Below are 15684 nucleotides of genomic sequence, written 5' to 3'. Positions count from 1 at the left end.
GTATGCAAACACACTCCTCCAGAGGTTTATAGCTTATATTCTACTACATTCTTAAGGAAGACTGGTCATATATACAATTAAAAGAAGAGACAAAGTATAGGTTAAAATGATTCCTTATGGTGTTTTGGGTCCAGACATTAAGAGATACAAAGGGTTGCTGGTAACTTTAGTTGGTATTATTTTAATAGCAGGAAAGTAAATTAATTTTTCTAGGTTCTCGAACTATTATTTATAAACTTCAACATATTTTCAAGATAAAAAATTACATGTAGTTATATATAGATAATTTAGCAATGAAAATGGATGTGTCTACTCATCAGTAGCATGGGCAACTTTATCAAGTTCTAGTCACTCTAGATTTGAAGCCTATATATTTGATAGTATAACAACCCTTGCAAATCCTTGCCATTGCAACTCTGTACCCTCTGAAGAACTCACTCCCTAGCAAGTGACTTTTAAATTACTTACTCCACTCCCATAACAAAACATGACTGATAGCAATTGTTAACAACTAAAACCTACAAAATACAGTGAATGCGATGCAATAATTTAAAATGTAAAACGAAGTGATTATATTAAGGCCACCAGTTTATACTGAAGTGTCCAATTTTGTGACGGATTTCCAACCACAAAGAAATCCTAATAAAGAGTGGGTCTAATATTCTGACTTCGGATAATCTAATGATCAGAAACTCTTTTTTTTTTTTAATATTCAACACAAGAAATCTACAAACTTTATCTGTACAAAAGACAGTTCACCGGTTCTAGCTATGACATCCATAACACAGATTTTCTGAACCATTAAAATAAACAAAAAAGTGCTCTCTTCTTTACTGCAAAGCTATGGAGTCCAAGTTTCTTATCAAATTGGTAATGTTGAGTTTCTTACCAGGCCGATAATGATCAAGTTCAGGTCCAAGATGCCAACAGAACTGCTGTGGTGTCATTTACACATGCTTATTCTTTCTTTGCTCCTTGCGGTTTGTCATAAAGGGGCTGAAGTAACATGTCTCTTTGGTTCGGGGAAAAGGAACCATTCAAATAACAGGAATCTCCTATACCACCATGGCGGGCTTAGTGAGATGGGAGCGACATAGACTTTTTAAATACTCGAAGCCCTTTTGCTGGCCCAGGATATGGTGGTGGCGGGGAAACACTGTGCTTTCTGGTCAGTGCCACTGCCTGTTCGTAAGAAGGTAATCCTGTGTCCTCCACCGCCGGGGGTGCCGGGGTCAAGGCAGCCTCCTCAGGTCTTCTGAAAATGATGGAGGGAGTGTGCCTGCCCCTTCTTACGTAGGTGGCTGAAGAACTACAGAGAGACAGCATTTAGGTCTAGAAAGGCAGCATTTTTAGGTAAAAATGGCAATATTAGAAAACCCAACTGACGATTTTGATAAAAGTTGAACCCAATTTATTTATTTATGTTATTTATTTTTTAAGATTTTATTTATTTGAGAGAGAGAGAGAGTGAGACAGAGAGCCCCAGCAGGGCAGAGGGAGAGGGAGAAGCAGAATCCAGCGGAGCAGGGAGCCCGAAGGAGTGCTCGATCCCAGGATCCTGGGAACGTGACCTGAGCTGAAGTCAGACGCTTAACTGACTGAGCCACCCAGGCGCCCCTGAACCCAATTTATTAATATAACCACAGTTTTATTTTACCCATATACCCTGAAAGAGTCTTGGTATAGGGGAAAGATTGAGAGCTTTGGAGTCAGTCATGGATCTGAAACTGGATCCTCTCATTTCATAGCTATGTGGCCAAAGCAAGTTATCTGTTCCCTTTGAAGTAAAATGGGGACAATAATAGCTACCTCAACAGAGTTGTTTTGTGTGGATTCAGAAAAAATGTTATATGTGAAGCATCTAAGTAGTGTCTGCAACACTATAATAAGGACTCAAAACATGCTAATTCCCTTTTTCTCCCACTCCTAAATGAGAACTTTCTCAAAATATGATGTGAAACCAAACCCTTTCTTGTTGAAAGGCAGCATTACTCCAAGCCAAGGATCCTGATGTCACAGAGATAATCACGACAGGTGATGCCTGTCTCTCTCCTCTGCAGTCCTGTTGCCTGGTCCATCCCTCCTAAATAGCACTTCTGTCATATCCCTCTTCTCTGCAAATGTCTAACCTGCAGCCTACTTTCCACTGAGTCAAGTTCAACTCCCATGCCTCCTTTCTAAAGCCTCCCTTATTCTGGCTTCACCTTATTTTTCACAGCTCTCTGCTCTTGCAAGGTACCCCCTTTACACTCCTCTGTATGTGCAATAAATTCTCTGTCCTGCTTCTGTGCTTTCACTGCTGTTGTTTGCTTTCTCAGGTTATTGTCTTTTCCCCACTCTGTTGACCTAAGGCCAATAATTAAAAAAATATATGGCCTTGTTCAAGCCCCACCATTTCCACAAAACTCTGTCAGCTACACCAGCCAGTGAAAATTGAAATGCAATAGGGGTCTGGTGTTTTGAGCCTGTGTTTTCCCTTCTCACTATTGAATTATGAATTATAATTTAAACATTAGTAAATCGATCTGTTTAGACTGTAAAGTTGGCTGTCTATGAAGCACGCATAAATTAAGTTCCTAGAACTATGGCTAATTAAGGATAATTAAAATTCATAGGTAATCCCCAACTTCTCATCAATATTTCAATATTCTTCCCGACAAGAGACAGTTAAGTAGACTCAAAATACTGTAAACTTTCCAAACTAAGGCAGTCAATTTGTACTTAGAACAACTCTTCCTTGGAGGTAATCATGAGATATGAAACTGGAGGAAAGGAGAGAGGATGATTGCAGAGAGAGAAGTGAAGAAGATCTGTGTAAATCTAGGAACTGGATAGTCAGCTCTTCAATAGTTGGGGGTGACTAAGAGCATCCATCACAAGTTTACTTAGAGGGCTCAACACAATTCCTCCCCCGTCAGAAATCTGGAACAGATTCCTGGTAGGCTAGTCACTTGCCACATTCATTAACTTATGATGAAAAGTTTTATTTGTTTGCTTATAGGGAATAGGAGAGACAGATGTTTTAGTGGAACAAATAAGCTCTTCCATGTAGACTTCCAAATATAAGATATAGAAACAATATCATAATTACATCAAAGTTATTAAATAATCTACATAGTGATTTCTTACACACATCTTGATTGATATCAGAAAGTATACACGAATAACAACTCAAATAAACTAACAACATCATAGTATGCCTATTTTCCTCCATAAAATATAGGAACTAAGAAATGAAAAGATCGTGTTTCCCATTTTTTGACATGTTTTGACAGAGGAATGAGGCAAACTTTTCTGACAATGACCTTATTTTTTACTCTTTTCTTTCTCAAATATTTCCTCACCCTTCCTCCACTTCCAGACTTGCAAAATACAGAAAGAGAACAAATAACTCTGCTAGAAGAATTTCTTGGGATAATAGATGAAAAGTACTTTAGTAAGTTTTTAAAAGTCAGTCCCCAAATAAAAGGATGTCTTATAAACCTAGTGTTCAATGTCCTCTCAAATCAAAGGGTGGCTCTGAGGATCAAAGTGAAACAATACATGTAAAAATATCTGTGAGCTGTATAGCATTATCTGTACTAACATTAAGTATAACTAATCTTGCTTTTATTTATTTACTTTTTAAAAAGATTTTTATTTATTTATTTGACAGAGAGAGAGACAGTGAGAGAGGGAACACAAGCAGGGGGAGTGGGAGAGGGAGAAGCAGGCTTCCCGCCAAGCAGGGAGCCTGATGTGGGGCTCGATCCCAGGACCCTGGGATCATGACCTGAGCCGAAGGCAGACTCTTAACGACTGAGCCACCCAGGAGCCCCCTAATCTTGCTTTTAAAATAAGAGCTATTCAGGGGCGCCTGGGTGGCTCAGTTGGTTAAGTGTCCCACTCTTGGTTTTGGCTCAGGTCATGATCTCAGGGTCGTGAGATCAACCCCTGCGTTGGGCTCTGCACTCAGTGTGGAGTCTACTTAAGATTCTCTTTCTCTTTCTGCCCCCCCCCATAAATAACGAAAATCTTAAAACAAAATAAAATAAGAGATATTCAGGGTTTTTATTTTTTATTTATTTATTTATTTATTTTTTTAAGATTTTATTTATTTATTTGAGAGAGAATGAGAGACAGAGAGCATGAGAGGGAGGAGGGTCAGAGGGAGAAGCAGACTCCCTGCCGAGCAGGGAGCCCGATGCGGGACTCGATCCTGGGACTCCAGGATCATGACCTGAGCCGAAGGCAGTCGCTTAACCAACTGAGCCACCCAGGCGCCCGAGATATTCAGGGTTTTTAAATTTTACAATAACATACACAGAAAACATACGTAATAATGGCATTACTTTGCCATTTGAATTGTGCATTTGAATTCTGCTTCTAACCTACAGCAGGGAAGAAGCTAGAAGGTTTCACAGAAAAAAGGCCTAAGGTAAGAAGATGGAGTGGTGCAGAAAAGTAGAAAAATGAAGCAAAGCACAGAGAAGAGAGAAGAAAATACCATGCATGAGGACACTGAATAATGGCTGTGCTATCCCAGGCCCTGAGCACAGTTATTAAGCATGAGGGTATACAGGAACTTTTTTGGAGAAAAATTATGAATGGGGAGGAAAAGAGAGATAAAGGCAAGAAGAGTCCCTAAAGACAAATTTTGCCTAGATCTTCATTAGTCTGAGAGTTTCCAGGACTTCCTCCTCGACTTGTAGAGAAAGCCACACTGAATAAAATTTTATTCAAAAGTCCCAGAAAATGGAAAGGCCTTGCTTATTTCCTACCTGTTAAATAAGGGAAGTTAATAAAAGTCTCTCAGCTTAAAAGATGGTGGCTTAAGAACAATTAGGCAAGTTCTTCCTCATTTCTCTCATTTCTCAGATTTTTATAGGATTTACAGAGGTCTCTGACAAGCTCCTTTGTCCATGCGCACAGGTCATGTTAATGCCTCAGGGAGCTGTTCAGGAATTCCAGCTTGGGGATAGAATTACAATTTATGTTGTCCCTGTCCTCTGCCCTCTTTCTGGCATGTGTTCTTTCTGCACTTTGCTATGAGTACCCTTTAAGGCTCTGTTCTTTTCCATCTGTCCTTTCATTACACTCTGAGAACTTGCCTACTGTCGCGGCTTCAGTTTTTTTTTTTTTTTTAAGTAATCTTTACACCCAACGTGGGGTTCGAACTCACAACCCTGAGATCAAGAGTCGCATGCTCTACTGACTGAGCCAGCCAGGCACCCCATGGTTTTAGTTTTATCTTCCAATAGATGAATCTAATTCCACGTCTGTTGCCCTAAACTCTTACCATAAAGAAAAAATTTTATAGTGGTAAAATATATATCACATAAAATTGCCATTTTAACCATTTTCAAGTGTGTGACTCAGTGGTATAAATTAAATTCACAATGTTGTGCCACCATCACCACTGTTTCCATAACCCTTTCGTCACCTGGTCACAATCATGAGCTTTTCCCAGAATTTGAAAGTGTGACTAGGGATATGTAAGCCTCAATTTCGAATAGCCTGTTTAGCACCTGGTATTTTTTTTGAATAAGGTTATTTTTACACTTACTCACCTACACTTACTGAGAAGATAATAGAGATAATAGAGAATAACTTTTTATTTTAATGAGGATGTTGAGGTTCTATTGTCCAAACAATTATGGCTTTTATGAATTTTTATCAAGCTTTATTAATGGGTTATTATCTTCAAGTGGCAACCATTTTATTTCATTGATTTTTATCTAATTTAAAGTATCAATAAACATGGTTGAATTTAAAAGCTAATTACACTGTTTCTATTTGGGTTGCCACATCGCTAGATCTGTTAATGATGTGACTTAGAGGAAGTGATGGGACTTCTTAACCTCTGGAAACAATGTGGGGACACTGGTATCTACTTCCTGCTTAAGAAGGAAATATTAAAAAATCAAGTTGACACTTGTGAATCCTCTTGTATTCTTTTGAAGGATCTTAGAAATAGCATCATTTCGTTGTTTATGTAAGTGTTAAATTATGCAACCAAACAACGGTCACAGACCAGAGGAGACTGGAGAGACAATGACAACTAAATGCAATGCGATATCTTAACTGGGTCCTGGAGCAGAAGGAGGACATGAATGACAAAATTGGTGAAATCTGAATAAGGTCTGGAGTTTAGTTAATAGTAACGTACCAGTGTTGGCTGGTTTGTTTTACAAATGTACTATGGGAATGTGAGATGTTCACAATGAGGGAAACTGCTTGAAGGATGGGAACTCTCTGTGTGATCTTTGCAACTTTCCTGTATATCTAAAATTATTCCAGAGTGAAATGTTTATTTAAAAAATAGACAGCCATTTTTATCCATTTTAAAATAATAATATAGAATGTATAATAGTGAATTCAATATTTTTACTTGGTACTTACCTGGGATATTGTTGCCTGTTACACTTGGTGATACAAAGATAGTAACCAAGTAATCCAAAAATAACCAAAAATACTCCAGCAGCAATTAATCCAGTCAGAAGGCCCATGACATCAACTTTCTCTCTGTTAACATCTTAAGAGAAATGAATAAAATAATGTAGATATAACAACTGAAAAGCACTGCCTATGATTTCAATAAATTTAACACTGGATCTACGCATACTATTAAGAATCTAATAATATTGACTTCTTTATTTATTTATTTATTTATTTTTTGTTTTGTTTTTTAAAGATTTTATTTATTTATTTGACAGAGAGAGACACAGCGAGAGAGGGAATACAAGCAGGGGGAGCGGGAGAGGGAGAAGCAGGCTTCCCGCGGAGCAGGGAGCCCGATGCGGGGCTCGATCCCAGGACCCTGGGATCATGACCCGAGCCGAAGGCAGACGCTTAACGACTGAGCCACCCAGGCGCCCCAATATTGACTTCTTTAAAAAGTCTTTGTGCTAGTGACAAAAATTTATAAATGACACTTCCTAAAAGCCCTAGTTATGATTTCATTTCATTTATTTTATTTTTTTAAGATTTTATTTAGGGGCGCCTGGGTGGCTCAGTTGGTTAGGCATCTGCCTTCCACTCAGGTCATGATCCCAGGGTCCTGGGACTGAGCCCCACATCAGGCTCCCTGCTCAGAGGGAGTCTGCTTCTCTCTCTCCCTCTGCCTGCCACTCCCCCTGCTTGTGCTCTCTCTCACTCTCTGTCAAATAAATAAAAAAAAATTTTTTTTTTAAAGAAAGAGAGCAAGAGAGAGCATAAGTGGGCGGGGGAGGGGAGGGAGAAACAGACTCTCCTGCTGAGCAGGAAGCCCCATGTGGGGCTCGATCCCAGAGTCCTGGGATCATGACCTGAGCTGAAGGCAGATGCTTAATGGACAGAGCCCCCAGGGACCCCCAAGTTTCATTTACTTTAAATAGGTCATATTAAATGGATAGTATTCAAGACTAAACATATTCTGGGATGCCTGGGTTGGTTTAGTCAGAATGGCATGCAACGCGATCGCAGGGTCATGAGTTTGAGCCCCATGATGGGGGTAGAGATACTAAAAAAATAAATAACCTTAAAAAAAAAGACTAAACATAATATATTCTTTGTTCAACTAGGCACATTTTGGTATTAAATACACAGATAACTGTACTAAGCAACACTAGCCTAGCAATGTAATAAAGTCTCCTCGTAGCTGGGGCTCTATCTGATGGGAATGAAGGAAGATCTGACAAAAAAAAGACCTGATAAAAAGCAGCTAGAGATGATAATACAGATAAAGTAAAGATCTCTCCTCTATAGAACTTATTTAATTCTAACCCTCTTAATTTATCTAGTAGCAGAAGTATTCCATTTACTTGTAATGGTAAAAAAGAAAAAAATAATTAAAATAGCTTACTACTTGGAACTAATGGAGTCCTACTTTTATTCTGTGCAAGTCTTGACTTAGCTGAGTAGTTTAAAACACCTTTAAGCCTATTATCTCATTTCCCTAGTATCTCACCAAACTTGATTTTCAGTGTGTAAAGATGAATGTGGCTTCCTCTGTCTTAGATAGCCTAGTGTATAATTGAGAAATCATCCCTGGATTTACAAGGCATGTATGTTGAGCAACAACCAAACTCAAACAATGAAACTAAGATGTATTTAGAATAGAGAGAGGGTGAGAAGAACATTAAATTTCATCCATTCTTGCCTTACCTGATTTTGTGGTTGGTCCTTTTTTGGAATAGTCCTGCCAGAACGCCATCTAAGAGAAAGGTAAAATTTCCAAGTTTATTTCATTGTTTTGTTATCATTGCATGTGATCCCAATGACCCGGACTGGGGTGGTAAATTCTTGGCATGTGCCACAGAGGATACTAGTTTATTCAAGCTGGAGGGCGTGACTCACTCTAATTTAAGCACTGCCACCCACCACTGTTTCTCCTGACTCTGGAATTGGTCAGGGGATGACTGCCAGTGCCAGGTCTCTACTACTGTCCCCTGCCACTCTCCCTTCACCTGCTCAGAGTCCCCGCTCAGACATACAGTGAAACCATCATATTAGTCGGTGACAGCACCAAAGGCGGAGGCTAAAGCAGTGGACCCATTACCAAGTTTGAAAAGGAGTCTGAATTTTTCTACGCTCGGTGCGCCCTCGGTTTGCTAGGAGATTGTACTGAAAGGGATTGATCTGGGTAAAGACATCCCTGAGATTCTTTAAGTTCAATGTTACTTGAGAGAATGAGGCAGACTTTAAGGAACCATGATAAAATCATAAAATGCGTTTGCAAAAAAACAATAAAATTTCAACGGGCACAGCTACAAAGTATAGACTTTGTTTTCCTTCTCCAGCAGATGTGGCAGATATTATCAGGGAATGAGAAGCTGGGCGCAATTTTGGGAGAAAAAAGAACTAAGTTCCATTAATGCCTGTATTTAAAGGATACCTAGAGTTCCTTGGTCTTATTGACCAAAGAGTAAAGTGGAACTCTTGAGGAAGGGGAAAAGGAGCTGTGCTTATTTAATTTACAAAAGTAAAGAATTTGAGTCACTCAGTATTCTTTAAGAATATGCCAGATTATAACAGGGACCGTGTTGTCTGTTTGTTTTGTACTGTTCCAAGATTAATGGACAGGATTTAATTACATTTCAAAGGAGAACTTCTAAAAGTTTCTCCCTTAAATTACACTGATATACCAAACAATAAACTCTTGAATGCAGAGACTATATATTTTATATCCTCAGTCTCTGGCAGAGGACTTGGCACATAATAGATTGTTAATAAATACAGTAATCAGAAAAGATAAGGTCACTGGTAGGAAAAATTGCTCTGAGTCTAGAATGATTGAAGCCTGAGTCAGAGAACTAACTCAATTAGTATCCTAAAATGTAATTCATTCCACTTCATGATTGTTTTTAAATATAATAAACATCACACACACAAAATCACAACACAATCGATAATTTGCCAATTACTCTAAGTCCATTTAATTAAGTATAAAGCCAAGTCTAAATAGGTTTGTTAGCATTTTAAGGAAGTAGAAAGGGATAACAGGTATAAAATCTCGATTCTATTTAAAGCATAAAATCTCTGATGACTTAATGTGCCATTTTCTTAAGTATGATTTAATAAATTTCCAGCCAATTAACATTGTCAACCAAATTACCGTTTTATCTTCATCCACAAAGATTTCTCTGGCTTCTTCATAATTACAAATTTCTTCTCTGCACTCTCTTTCTAGGTCACCGGGCGTGAAGAGCTCCAAATCAAATCTATTATATAGCAGGTGTCTATGTATGAAAAGGTTTGCTTCTTCTTTTGCTGTGAAGACTCATAAAGAAATAGAAAGATTTCAAAGGTTGATAAAAATAGGGCAGAACATTCCTGTTTTAATTGTGGAAGAACTGAATAATTCTCTTGATGTAAAATTATGCCAAACTTTTTTTGTATGGTTTTAAATTCTTTTTTTTTTTTTTTTTTAAGATTTTACTTATTTATTTGAGAGAGAGAGAAAGAGAGAGACAGAGCACAAGTGGGGGGAGGGGCACAGGGAGAAGCAGTCTCCTGGCTGAGCAGGGAGCAGGCTTCGGGGCTCAATCCCAGAACCCTTGAAGGCAGCTGAAGGCACCCACTTATCTGACTGAGCCACCCAGGCATCCCTGTATGATTTTAAATTCTGACAAAAAGAAATGTCATCAGTAAAAATAACGTCTGTTAAATATGACATACAAATATTAGCATAAGCCCAGAAAATACTTGAGTTGGTTATGTCCAAAGTTATTAGCATAAATGAAAATTATTTATTTATTTATTTAAAAGATTTTTATTTATTTATTTATTTGACAGAGAGTGAGAGAGGGAACATAAGCAGGGGGAGTGGGAGAGGGAGAAGCAGGCCTCCGGCGGAGCAGGGAGCCCGACGCGGGGCTCGATCCCAGGACCCTGGGATCATGACCTGAGCCGAAGGCAGATGCTTAACGACTGAGCCACCCAGGCGCCCCAATGAAAATTATTTAAATATCACTTTTCCCTCTAGACAGTATTTCCAAGAAGTGACAGGTCAGACTCTTCTACTTCTAAAGGGTTGGCTCTCTATTATCTTGACTGAGAAAAATTAGTCTGGTGTAAAGGATAGAGTATTGGTCTAAGAGAAGACAGAGATTCTTGGTTGTGATTTGGCTTGGCTGTTGATGGTTTATCTGGGATAAATCACTTATATCTCTGTGTTGCCATTTCCTGATTTGTAAAATTGATAAATGAACTAAAGAATTACTAAGATCTCTTTATGTTTTAAAATTATTGATTTATGTTAAAAATTTTAGAGCAAGTTCATACTAAAAACTTATAAAATTTTAAACTTCTAAGTTAATAAAATTATAAGGTAATTATAAGGTTAATCAACAGACATTCAGCCCCTCCTAAACAAGTAGCTGCCTCTCTCTCCCCATCCCCTAAAGATGTGTCTACAATGCTTCATAAGACTCCCTCTACCTTTTCTGGGAAGGTAAATGGTAAACACAATAGAGTTAAGCACAGGGTAACACAAAACCAAAATATCCCACCATGGCAGTATTTTCAAAACCCACAAACTTTAAACTCATTCTGGTATCACACAAAGAATGCTTAAGAAATCTTGCTCCAGATCACATTACCAAGACTGGAATTCAGAAACTCTCTGAAAACTACATCAAATGCTTAAAAGAATTTGATGTTTTGCACTGTTAACCATTACTATAAAGGAAGAATATATTAGAGTGGGCAATTGAAAGACAGTTCAGGACTGATGAGAGAGCATGGCCTGAAAGACTAATTCTGATTTGTGAATGACCTCAGCTTGGCCATTTATCCTTAGCCCCACGAGAACAGTCACACCTTGTCCAAGATATTTTTTTCCACTAGTCAATCACTTTTCCAAACAGGTCTGAATCTTACAGAGCTGTTTTGTTCAGTATGGTAGCCACTAGGCACATATTGCTATTGAGCACTTGAACTGTGGCTAGTCTGAAATGAGACGTGCTAGAAATGTAAAATATACACTGGATTTGAAGATTTAATTAAAAAGTAAAATATCTTAATGTTTCATATTGCTTGTATTTGGAAATGATATTTTGGATATAATGGGTTAGATTAAATATATAAATATATATATATATATATATAATTTTACCAATTCTTTTTACCTTTTTTTAAGGATTTATTTATTTATTTTAGAGAGAAAGAGAACGCATGCGCACAGGGGGGAGGGGAGAGGGCATTTTGTCACCAAAAGGAGACAAAATGAACAATTTTCCAAGTTACCTTCACCTCTCATTGGGATTCTCATCATGGCCCTCTGAGGGGTTGCCTTGCTCCCCTACAGTCTGTTTTTAACATTGTGCTGTTAAAAACACTTCCAGTGCACCTGGTTCTCTCCTGCCTTTGTACTGGCTGTTTCCCCTGAATAGAACTTTCTTCTTTCACCTCCTTTAGGATTTTGCTCAATGTTACCTTGAAACCTCATCCCCACCCACCCACCTCTGGCGCTCCCTGTCCCTACTACACTTGGTTTCTCTCCATAGCGTGCACCACTATCTGGTGTGTTCTGCATGTGTTAACCACTTACTTGTGACCACTCTGTTCCCCTCACTAGAAGAAAAATTCCACTAAAGTACACACACACGTGGTGCCTGACACATATGAGGTGCTCAAAAAATGATTTACTAAATGAGTAAATGAACTCAATTTTTCTACATTGGAAATAAATTCTTGGACCTAAATTCTACCAGTTAAAGCAATTCATAGGTATAGTCTGGTATTACTCATTTTGTTGTAGGTTTAAAATACTAAACCAGTGATGAAGTAACTCACGGCCTGCCTAACTTAGCTATATTTACTACATGGAATCGAATTTCAGAAGAAGAATTAGAAATCTGCTTCTGTATTGCTACTTCTCAGATACGGCCAGATCTTTACATTTTATTGGCTAAGAAAGTAGTGCCAAATTTCTCATTGTTGGTCTTCCCTTCAAGTAGGTTATGTGAGTTATAAAAATACTCTGTGCCCTCCAGATGGGACTCAATAGAACTACTTTCAACTTGAAAGGAAAATAAGAATGAGAGAATCATAAACATTTTTATTGTTCCTGAAATGATACTTATGCCAGTAAAAGTCTTCACCCATGAATTAAATGTGCCCTCCAGGAGCTACTGTGTATCACTTCCCTGAGTGTGAAAGTTCTGATTCAGTCAGGGGTTGACTTTAGGCCTTTGGTGCTTTATTAAATTTTTCCCTGCCTCCCTTTTGATCTTAGGAGAAATATTGTCCTTTGTTACTGGGATCCTAAGTAACTCTGAATTTGTTATCCAAAGAAGCAAACCTCCTTGTCCTGGGAGCATCCTGAACTTCCAGTGAGAAATCTTATTTTCCCTCTCGCCCCTGATGGAGGATACACTGTCTTTAGTCCTTTTGTATGTGCCTCCTCAAGTTCTCTTCCCATTTCTATTTCTCCCATTTTAGGCCATCCTAAGAGGCTTTCTGTGCATCCTGCTATTTCAAACCCACCAACTGACCCTCCATTCTCTTCAGGGCAGGGATTATAGACTTTCACTGCTATATCCCCAGTACTTAAATGAGGGCCTGGCATATACTATGTGTTAATAAAGTGATTACTAACTGAGCAAATCAGCTTTTAAAATAGATAGGATTCCTCATTTACATTTCCCATAGATATTTCCAGCCATCTGCACTCAAGTATGGTCTCTGAATTCCTTCCATAATTTGTGATGTCCTTGGGAATGTCTTTTATGTCTGCATTATGTGAATCAATGAATATACTCACCAGCATACTGGGGATCAGCATCTGGTCCCACTGAGTATGGACCTTCAATTTTATATATGAGTGGACCTACATATGTGGTGGAATTTGGGAGGTAACAAGAAGGCTCTCCTTCCAAAATCTCTCCCTATTCTCATTAGCTAGCTTATCCAGTTGCCTAGAATTCTACCATCAGGGTTTGGTTCCTTTGGGTTAAGATTTCCCATCTTAAAACACACACATGCACAAACACACACACACCCTCCTGGAAGGTTTAATACACCAAGCTGTATTAATCATTAATAAGTTATCCAGGAGTATTAGTGTAACAGATCCTTCCTAAATGAAAATGAGCTGAGAGTAGATCTGATGAAAAGGATTAAGGGACAGGAATGTGTGGGGATAGGGAAGCACAATGACCAGGCAGGGAGAAGGATGCTGAAGCCAAAGCCATTTTTTTTTTCTTTTCTGGTTCTGATTTCTAGGTTAGACTTTTAAAATGCAGACAGGAACTAGTCTGTTTATGACCTGGAACCCACAAGGTATGAAATTCTAGGTTACCAAACCTAATCTTTCACAAGCATCTGACTTTATCCAGATAACCAGACAATTTGATGTCAAAAAGGACCTCAGGGATCGTTCCACTCCCCACCCCCATCATTTTACAGAGGAAGAAATTCAAGCAGAAAGGGGTTAAGTAACTTGCCCTGGGGTCTCATAACAAGTCCAGACTAGATCCTGGATTCACTGTCCATCTTTCCAGAAAAAACAAGTAATTATGCTCATTATAATTACCACATAGCCTCATCTAGAAAAACGGTGCTCACTGCTTTTCAGAAGTTGAAATAGGTGTTCCATTCAGTGAACCACAAACCAGGTCTTAAATATATATTTATCAAAAATAACTCACAGAAATAAATTTGTATAAATTGTACCTAACATAACCACATTGCCAAGCAGACCACAAATTAAACTCGAGGATATTGTAAGGCTTCTTTGATTGATGGGGGCATGTCATTTCAAAGACTACACTTTCTCCTTTGAGATTTGTAATACCTGGCTCGGCTTTTCAGGGGGCTTTCTCGAGACGGGAGCCATGCTTACCTTCTTCTCGAGCATGCCTGGACTCCTTCGGACTCCTTGTGCAATGAGGAAACGCGAAGGTAACTATGGGCAGTTGGCTGAGTAGAACCAGCAGTGTAATCATAGTCTGGTAACTGTCAAACAAACTAAGACAAACAAAGTAACAAAAAGAAAAAGTCAAAAAAGCCCCTGGCTCAGCACTTTGAGTTCCTGGGGGTACTGAGTCACCGACCTGCCGCTCTCTTAACAACAGCCCGACTGCGCCCGGCTCGCGGGTTTCGGTCGCCCGTCCCGACCCGCGCCCGGAAAGCCCGAGAGTGCCTAGGGACAAATGCCGCGCCCCGGGACTCTGCCGACCTGTCGCCGCGGGCGGCCCTCTGCCTTCCGTTCCAGTCGGGCCGGGTCCGCCGAGGTGGTCCCCTCCGAGGAACCCATTCCCCGCCCGAGCCAAGCCTCCGGGCCCCGCACCTGCGGCTCCGGGCGCATGTTCCAGCAGCTCCCGGGCCGGAGCCCCGTCGTTGGGTAGTCCCTGCGGCCGCCAGACCCTCCGTCTCGGCGCCCCCCAAATCTCGGCGACAATCCCGGGAGGCCGGGGAGGCTCCCGCGTTGGGGCGGAGGAAGCGCCTGGGGTCCGTGGAGAGGCGCCTGGTCCACGCGAGCACGCGCGCGGTAAGTTCCTACGGTGATCCCGGGAGGCCGCGGCCCAGAGCTGGGTGAGAGGGCGGAGGCGGCTACCTGGGGAGCACCTGGCCGCGCTCCTCCCCCCGGGGGCCGGCCTACCTGCGGCGGGCGGGCAGTGGGCAGGTGGTTCCAGAGCCGCCGCAGCTTCCGCCCGGAGCCTCGGGCGAGTCCGGCCGCCTGCAGCCCGTTCTGGCCCCGCCTTGGCGGCAGGTTTTGGACTCATTTCTGCACCCGGCGCTGCTTGAGGATTCAGAGGGCATTTTCAGTTCTCAGTGGTAAGCGGAGCGCCCCGGGCGCATCCCGCGGGCTTTTCGCTTTGGGTTTCATTGGGCTACGGGGTCTGTCTTGCGGTTACCTTAGGTCAGCGGTTCTCAAAGGGTGGTTCGGAAATGAGAACAAAATATTCATCAGAGAAAATGCACTTTATTAGTAAGAAGAAACGGGAAGTGACTTTAGAATTAATCGATTACATTAGTTCTCAAATTGTGGCCCGCCAGGTCTTGGGACGTCTCCAAGATCCTGGGAAGGGGTCTCCTAGGTCAAAACTATTTCCATTAGGGTAATAAGACATGATTTGCCTTTTTCGCTTTCATTGTCTCATGACTGTCCGGTGGAAATTTCCAGAGGCCGATCTGACGTGAATGATGTCATCACTCTACTAATAGAATGGGTATTCTTCTGTTTTCTAGTATGTTCTATGGTAGTAGGCTTAAAGTTTC

General features: G+C 40.4%; 1 protein-coding gene across 1 annotated transcript; it reads right to left on the bottom strand.

The window, feature by feature from the left end:
- Window positions 1–831: 831 nt before the first annotated feature.
- PRRG4 (proline rich and Gla domain 4) lies at window positions 832–14834 on the bottom strand. Its single transcript, XM_032413806.1, has 6 exons — window positions 14753–14834; window positions 14306–14430; window positions 9575–9738; window positions 8125–8173; window positions 6382–6514; window positions 832–1309 (listed from the first exon to the last, which is right to left on the bottom strand). Exons 2-6 carry the CDS (start codon window positions 14406–14408, stop codon window positions 1075–1077), a joined length of 684 nt encoding a protein of 227 aa, XP_032269697.1. The 5' UTR covers window positions 14409–14430; window positions 14753–14834; the 3' UTR covers window positions 832–1074.
- Between the last annotated feature and the right edge of the window lie 850 nt (window positions 14835–15684).

This window comes from Phoca vitulina, unplaced genomic scaffold (assembly GCF_004348235.1).
Source record: "Phoca vitulina isolate PV1807 unplaced genomic scaffold, GSC_HSeal_1.0 scaffold16, whole genome shotgun sequence".
NCBI lineage: Eukaryota > Metazoa > Chordata > Mammalia > Carnivora > Phocidae > Phoca > Phoca vitulina.
The sequence above is the reverse complement of the archived record's forward strand: the minus strand, read 5'-3'. Positions and strand labels throughout refer to the sequence as shown.